At 34.5% G+C, this 8,170-nt stretch overlaps 1 protein-coding gene across 4 annotated transcripts in view; it reads right to left on the bottom strand.

Annotated features, from left to right (window-relative positions):
* Positions 1-623: 623 nt before the first annotated feature.
* The window catches only part of DRAM2 (DNA damage regulated autophagy modulator 2), a 52,193-nt gene continuing 44,646 nt past the window's right edge, over positions 624-8,170 (bottom strand). For all 4 annotated transcript variants that reach the window (XM_036928909.2, XM_036928911.2, XM_057500546.1 and 1 more), the window contains 4 exons: positions 3,160-3,337; positions 2,569-2,651; positions 1,503-1,595; positions 624-990 (listed from right to left, as the gene is read on the bottom strand). In XM_036928909.2, the coding sequence (XP_036784804.1) occupies positions 883-990; positions 1,503-1,595; positions 2,569-2,651; positions 3,160-3,337 (462 nt within the window). In that variant the 3' untranslated portion in view covers positions 624-882. The remainder of the gene's footprint in view (positions 991-1,502; positions 1,596-2,568; positions 2,652-3,159; positions 3,338-8,170) is intronic.

Below are 8,170 nucleotides of genomic sequence, written 5' to 3'. Positions count from 1 at the left end.
AGTAACTATAATTTTCTATAAATGAAAATCTAATAAGCTCTTGACTGCAGTTTGGGATGACTTTTATTTTCTATTAATACCTGCTGTTAAGTCATAAACTTCTCTACCTTTTGTCTGAAAACTGACTCTCATTTTATGTAAAACACAACTAGGGTAAATTTACCTGTAGCTATTTCTCTCATTCATTAGTGATTAATTTCATACCACATACTAAGCTTCATGAAATTACTGTAAGCACTTATGACTTACCAGCTAGCATAGTACCTGGCCTTGTGGCAGAAACCAAATCAGTATCTATAGAATCTCCTATGCAAAGCTTAAGCAATAAAAGTGCTCACAACAATTCAGCTCTATAAGTGGCTTCCTCTTTAAGTGGATTCCAAAAGAAAAAAAAAATTTACGGAGACTCTAAGAACTGTTAAACTATTCTTAGATTCTTATGGTAAAACTATTACTTCAAAACCCAGTTTTAAAAGAGCTGCTGAGCAATGCTGATTATTTGGGATCCTGGAAAATATCTCTCCTAAAGTTCTCCAAAAAAATATGCTTTATTCAAAAATGTGAAAGTTTTGCAGGCTGCTTAGTACACTTCTAGTTGTTTCTCTTAATAAGTAAAAAAAGTCTACATTGTATAATCCTTTGGTTTTATTTTCTGGGATTAAAAAGAGTATAGACATAAAAGTTTTTACATGGTCCTCTTGAAGATATACTTTAAAATAACTTACTGAATGGCTTAATTCATATTTCTTGATTATCAATATTCAACAATGTCATAGTCACACTTAAGTGGTTGAAAATTGCAGAGCAGAATTAAGAAACTTCCATGAACATTTCCCCAATCCCTGAGAATCATAATCATTACAGAAATATTTTATCCTTTCATCATAAATCTCTGGAAAGTAGTCGTGTTCTTTCATCATTAGTAGGACAAGGAGCAGTATCATAGAGAGTTAATCCATGTAAATTAGCTTCCACCCGTAAAGAAATTTTCTGAAACAGAAAAGAAAATTATACACAGAATTTTGCTCCTTAAAGACAGATCACGTCTTCAATATGTTCTGAGGAAATGTCCTTTGGGATTAGGAATGTAAATCAGTTCTAATGAGTAAGAAGATCAGACAGTTGCTGTACTGGCAAACACATTATCTGAGTACCAACAGAGTTGGGAAAATCAAGTTTCTCTACTCAGAAGTTCCTCATTTTTCTTTGGTTTCTATGAAGAACCAATAAAACTAAGTATTGAAGATGGTCTATATCCAGAAGTTGATGAAAATTCTGTGAAACAATTTCTACAAATTTACTTGTTTAACAACCTTATTTCAAGGCTGAACTTTGTTAACAATACACTACTTCTCCAGACACAAACAATTCACCTGAGAAGTTCCTCTTCTGGCATCCCAGCTTATGAAGTTAATTTTTGAAAAGGCTGGAGACTTGCTTATAGAAAGCTCTTCCTACCTAAAGGAAATGTGATTGCATAAATTTAATTCTTGTTTTCTTACCTGAAAATCACGGATATAAGTCAGGAAAAAACTGAAGAAGGAAAATGACATAGACCATTCTGCTGCTGTAGTGATCATGTGTAGCACATAACCCTTGAGCCACAACAGAAAAAAAGAATAGCTCTGTGAAATTTTATTGAAGTGATCTGTAATTTCTCTCAAATAAAAAAACCCTGTAATACTTATAAACTAATTTGTCTTCTGTAAATCAAGCCTTCATTTATTGAACATATCTTGAAAATTAAAGGCTGACATTTGCAAAGTTCTCCTAAATGATCTAGCCATTGTAGTTTCACCTAGAGGAAGCAAAATTTCCATCTGAATAACTAACGCAGAACAGGAGAACTTCAACTCTACAATCAAGTTACTGTCTTTCCCAAAGCCAGAAGAGTCATTAAATGTCACTAAAAAGAAGTTAAGTAAATAATACTCATGGTAAACTTAGTGCTACTTTTAGAGAATTAAATAATACATGGATTATAATTAGGAAAATCTAATAACTTATTTCATTCATTCATTCATTCTCACAAACATGTCCTATCCAGGACGATTCTTTAAAAATAGTTTAAAATAAAGTACCGAGTGATGTGACAGCACATGAACTCATTTTACTGTCTCAGTTATATGCCCCTCCTCTTTTTTCCTCAGGATTAAAGATGTTATCTCCATTCAGAGATCCACTATATTGGAACCCAAATGCAGAGCTCATAATAATAAACTGCTAGATAAAAAAAGTGGAAGAAGATATTTTTGCAATTCAGAAAACAAGAATTGTAATAACAAGTTGGGTATATTATATATTATATCCACATTTGAAGGACTCAATTTCTGAGAAAACTCCTTGCTATCAACTTTCTTCACATCTTAAAATGTTCACAGGTCACAGTTGACAGGATAATATGGATGGTTCTACATATATTCTATCATGTGTAGAAAATAATCCTAATATATAAGTGATTTCACTAGAAAAGTTTCAGTGTTAATGAAGAAATGAAAAATACATCAGTATCAATCAATATAGTCATCTTTAACATAAAATTAAGTTTTATACACTCTAAGTTCTTACTTTGTCCTCAGGATTCCAATGGAGTTTCTGTACTATATCAGTACCAAAACTACCACTGTACAAAAGTGATGAGCATGTCAGCACTATAAAAAAAAGTCAAGGAAGAATCTCAGAGAAAATCTATGAGTTCAAATTAGATTCAAAATAAAAATCACTTTAAAGGTCTAAAAGGATTACTCATAGATTTGTTTCCAAGGTCCAAACCCATTTTCTTAAAGACTTCACATTACACAACAGTAGTAAAATTTAAGATGTGCCCAGAGGATTACTATGAAATGGTACACATTGTCAATCCCTCTTTACTCAGTAAATTAACAGTACCATTAGAAGCTTCTGCTACAGAATTGTTTTCAGGGAGGGCATTAACTTACCTTCATATTTTTCAAGTATGATCAGGCTAAACATCTTCTTTGCTCCTAGCTCAGTTATTATAGACATGTAAAATTTGAATTTCATGTGGCACATCCTTTACTTTAGGGTTACCAACCCAAGAATCTCACCTACAAAAGCCTACTTACAGTATGTCAACAATGTTTATTTAAATTGTATTATTCCCTTCCAAGTGTAGCTACATTTTACAGCAAAGGATACTGCTGAATGCACTTATTCCACACCAGATAGCCACAAGTAGTCTGATCCAGAAGACTTGCTTGCCATGAATTTTGGGCTGCATTTGGTAGGAAAGGATGGTCTGAACAAACATATATAATGAGCCCATACCAAAGGCGAGCACAGCTCCACATATGTGTACAGCAAAAAAGGCTGTTTTCTGGGGTAAAAAGAAGAAATAAGTAAGTAGAAGAAACACAAAACACAGTGCTAATACAGTACTTAAAAACACAAGCCAGTGATTTCAATAGGGAATTCACTGAGTGGAAAAGCTCTACAGAGTGTACAAATTAGTTTCTGAAGTAATTTTCTTTCATAGTACTCATCATAAACCTCAGGATTACAAGTAATCCAAATTATTTCATATGCCACTATTGAAAAAGTGATAGCAATTATTCATTTACTCATTTAGTATTATGTTTGAGTGCCTCTTATGTATCAAGCACTGCTCTAAGTATTCAGATATATTGGTGAACAAGAAAGACAAAAATCTGGCCCTCAGAGTTTACATTCAAGTGAAGGAGTACAAACAATAAATAATAAACTTCAGAAATAAGTAAATAACATAGTATGTTAGATGGTGACAGGGTTATAGAAAAATAGTGCAAAGTAAGGAGGATTAGCATGGTTGGAAATGCTGGGGGTAGGGAGTTTCAATTTAAATCTAATTTAAATCTAAATGCAATTCAGAGGCTCAAGAAATTAAACATCCTCCTTGGCTCTAGATTGATTGGTTTTGATAAATTATACAAGGGATTATCATAAATTATAATTTTTTTCTCCTTTACTCTTATCAGTATCCACTTACATTTTACTTTTTGATACACACACGCACATACAACCCTCTGCTTAAAGGTGATGCTAGTAGCTCTCTCAAAATTCCACATTTATTATAGGTTTTTGGTTGAACCACTCTACTTTTCGGAACTGATGCTGTCTGCATATTTGGTTGCAATTGCATGGTAGAGCACTTGGCACAGAGAATATAACTAAGGTAACAAAAGAAGTTCGGGTTTGGTTCCCTCCTTTTACAATCAGTTGTGCTAATTCGCAAACAGTCCAATTTTCTTAGTTGACAGTATAGGGAGTTTCTAGTGTAAAGTGAAAGAGAACAATTTATTTGCCAAAGGCATTGGTCTCCTTTTAGAGAGAAAGGGGTACTTTGATGTGGTTTGAGGTGTTGTAACTGGTTATTTGCACTGGGAAAGGGAAAAAAAATTCAGCAACCACAAAACAATACAAAATGGTATTATCTCTTGGTTCATAATTATGTGACTTTATCTATACATATGGATAAAAGCTGGAAAAAATATACATAAAAATAAAATTAACTATTTTAGGACTAAGAGCAGGAATATGGGTGAATTTTTCCCCTTAAAAATATTCTCATATATATTGTTGAAGCCAACTAGAGATGTAACCCTACCAAAGCTCACCTGTAATTAGTACATAGTTCTACCAACAAAATTCTGTGAATTAAAAGGGAAAAAAAGGGGGGGGAAGCATTTACTTACTACTTTATTTTTATAATTAAAATAGGGTATATAAAACTGGTTTTAACTGGTAGTACTTCTGCTTAAAACATTCAATTGTGTCATTTTAGAGACAAGGGAAACGGCAGAAGATCTTGAAATGGCCAAGAGATTATCCTTTCCATGGAATACTAGACTCTGGGACTGTTTTTAGAACAATGTGAGTTTTGTTTGGCTTTGATTAGGCTATTCTGCAGAGAAAACGTCTGTGATGACAAAAGGTAGGCAAAGATAGAACTTACAGAAAACTGATAGTGTAAATAATCCATATCAATAGAAATGCAAATTGTCCTGCTGGATGCAACTGAGCATCACTCCATGAATAATCACCAGTTTTCCTAGTTTTGCATCTATTTGTAAATTCATTTTAGCATTCCTTATCTGACTAACAATGTGTAGTACTGACTCCTCTGCTGAGCTGGTTTGTAATATCTACTATTTCCCTTATTAAATTAAAAACCTTTGACACATGCACAGAGGTCATGATTTTATCCTCTTTAAAAATATATCCTTTAATAAAACAAAAACAAAAACTTATCCTTAACAAAGCAAACAAGAGAAAGTACAGAGATATGTGCGGTCAGTAGCAAATATTTGATACAGAGCTTAAAAATTACATATGAAGAGGTTTATAATCTTTAGCTAAAAGCAGTTAAGGAAAGTTAGGAAAACTAACCTTCTGTTTACTTATCTTTATTCGTTCCACAGTGTCCTTAAGGATAAATTTTTTAGAGAGGGAGAATGCCACGTGATGACAGAGGCATAAATTACAGTTATGCTGCCACAAACCAAGCAATGTCAAGGGTTAGCACAACCACCAGAAAGAAGCTAGAAGAGAGGCATGGAATAGATTCTCCCTCTGAGACCCTAAAATGAACCAAAACTACCAACACTTTGATTTCAGATTTCTGGCCTCCTGAACTTTGAGAGGATACATTTCTGTTATTTTAAGCCACCAAGTGTGTGATACTTTGTTACTGCAGCCCTAGGAAATTAATAAAGATATCTGCTTACTTATCCTTTCCAAATTTCCTTGAGGATCAATTTCCTAGGAAAGGAAAAAAAATTCTTCTAAGTAGGCACTGAGGACACTCATCATGTATTTGCTTTGCTGAATATTATGATATACACATATTCAAAAAAATCAAATTTGCATTTAAGCCAGACTTTTCAAGTGCCATATTATAAGTGTCAGGTCTCTTTAAATGCAGATAACCAAAGCAGCAAGATAATTTTTTGTTCTTCCTGCTTAGTCCTTTTTGCCTTCTCTAAGTTACTAAATACTTAATGACAGCATGTTTTTGCTATCTACTTTGTTAAGTGCTGAGTAAACAATGGTGAACAAAACGATTGTGTTTATAATTAATGGAGAAATGTTAACTAAAATACTTAAAAATAAAATTTTAAAAAGATATAAAATTAGATTATAGTATGGGCTATGAAGATTCAGTTTCCAGAGGCTTAGAGAACACAAAGTATAAGAAAATAGTAATTTATCCTCCATTTACCCCATGGTCCCAAGCACATAAGCCAATGAGAATCATGCCTGGGCTGGCCTGGGCTTGCTTCACCTTATTTCTAAACATCCCGACCCTCCCCCAAGGCAACAGGCCAAGCGGTACTCTGCCACAATAAAAGGCACAACGCTCTGCACCACGCTGCTGCTCCCTCTCTCTCTCTGGGGGCAGCCACTTTCTCTTTCACATAATAAAATCTCTTGCTTGGGCCCGTGTCTCCTGAGTCTTTCTGGGTAAGGAGAGTCGCGGCGAGATACCCTTTCACAAAGAAGTAAACCTTCAAAGATACAGAAGCAGTCTGTTGACAGAAAAGACTTCCCTAAGAATAGTCTGCCCTGATATCTTAGAGCCCTAAATCTAGTTAGGCTTTGGTTTGTAGGATGTCCAACAAAAGAAACAACATATGAAACAGTTAAATATACTTGTCTTATTTAAGGAACAAAGGCCAGTGTAATGCACAACAGAAGGGAATGATACAGTGTGGTTGGAGAGGTAGGCAGCAGCCAGATCATATAAGACCTTGGAGTTAATTAAGCAATCTGACAGTTCATCAAATTACTTTTTCTGTCTCGATTATACCTCTTTTCACACAGCTTTGGACCTGTAGAGTTTTAAGAAGGGGCACAGGGAAACAAAGTAAGATGTATATATACATATATTTCCAAAAGATTACATTGGCTACAATATTAAATCAAGCAAATGTAGGAGTGACTCTGCAAAGGAACTATTAAGGAGGCTATGGCAGTGGTCCAGATGGAAGATGATGAAATCAAATCTGGTTGAGAAGGATATGGCAGGGAGAAAAGTGGAGATGGGCATGGAGAGAAGCAGATGCTTTCAAGAAGTGTTTCAGACGTGAATCAAACAGGTCTCTACTTTACAACACACTGCAAGCCTCTCTTCCACTGGAAGGGAGGAAGGGGGTAGGGAGGGAGGAGGGAGGGAGGAAGGAGAATTGTTTATTTGTGTAATGATATAAGGTCTGCATATAAGCAGTGCCCAGCAAGGAAGCCATGAGTGAAAATGTAGAGGACATTCAAGTAAGTCCAAAGTTACATCAAATGAGATGCAATTGAGAGAAAAAGTACTGTTGATCCTTGAACAACACAAGTGTAATAGGGGTACTGACCCACTGCACAGCTGAAAATCCACATATAACTTTTGACACCCTCAAAACGTAATAACCTCTTCCCTGGAATCCTTATTGATAATATAAGCAATCAACACATATTTTCTATGTTGTGTGTATTAAATACTGTATTTTTACAATAAAAGGAAGCTAGAGAAAATGTATTTTTATATTGTCAGAAACCTCAAAAAACAAATTCCAATATATTTATTGAAATACATCTGCATCTAAGTGGACCAGTGCAGCTCAAACTCATGTTGTTTAAGGGTCAAGTACCTCAAAAAACAAATTCCAATATATTTATTGAAATAAATCTGCATCTAAGTGGACCAGTGCAGCTCAAACTCATGTTGTTTAAGGGTCAAGTAGCTTGATTCAAAGTTACAAGGCCAAGGGTATCACTGTGGTGCAGGTAAATTAGAATTAATGCTGAAAACAAAACAAAAAAGAAAGTATATAAGCTGTTTTTGTAGATGCATGAGATAAACGTGGAAAGACAGTTTGCACGAGTGCTATCACAAATGCCAATGAAATTTACTGGGTTGTGTAAATAAATACCAGTTACTGACAGAAGTAGTATGTTAAGTGTTGAGGTCATTTTGAGATTTACTTTTACCATAAATGATGAGTGACATTGTTAAATTGATAAAGGTACAACTGAAGCAAAGAATCACCATCCATACATGAAAAATTCCAAAAAACATATTTTTAACACTGACCTACACAAACTAACTAGAGAAGACAGAATCCTATTTGTGCTAAAGCCAGATAGTTAGCTGACTACCATAACTGCTGTGTCCTTTCCACAGATTAGA

This window comes from Manis pentadactyla, chromosome 4 (assembly GCF_030020395.1).
Source record: "Manis pentadactyla isolate mManPen7 chromosome 4, mManPen7.hap1, whole genome shotgun sequence".
Lineage (NCBI taxonomy): Eukaryota > Metazoa > Chordata > Mammalia > Pholidota > Manidae > Manis > Manis pentadactyla.
The sequence above is the reverse complement of the archived record's forward strand: the minus strand, read 5'-3'. Positions and strand labels throughout refer to the sequence as shown.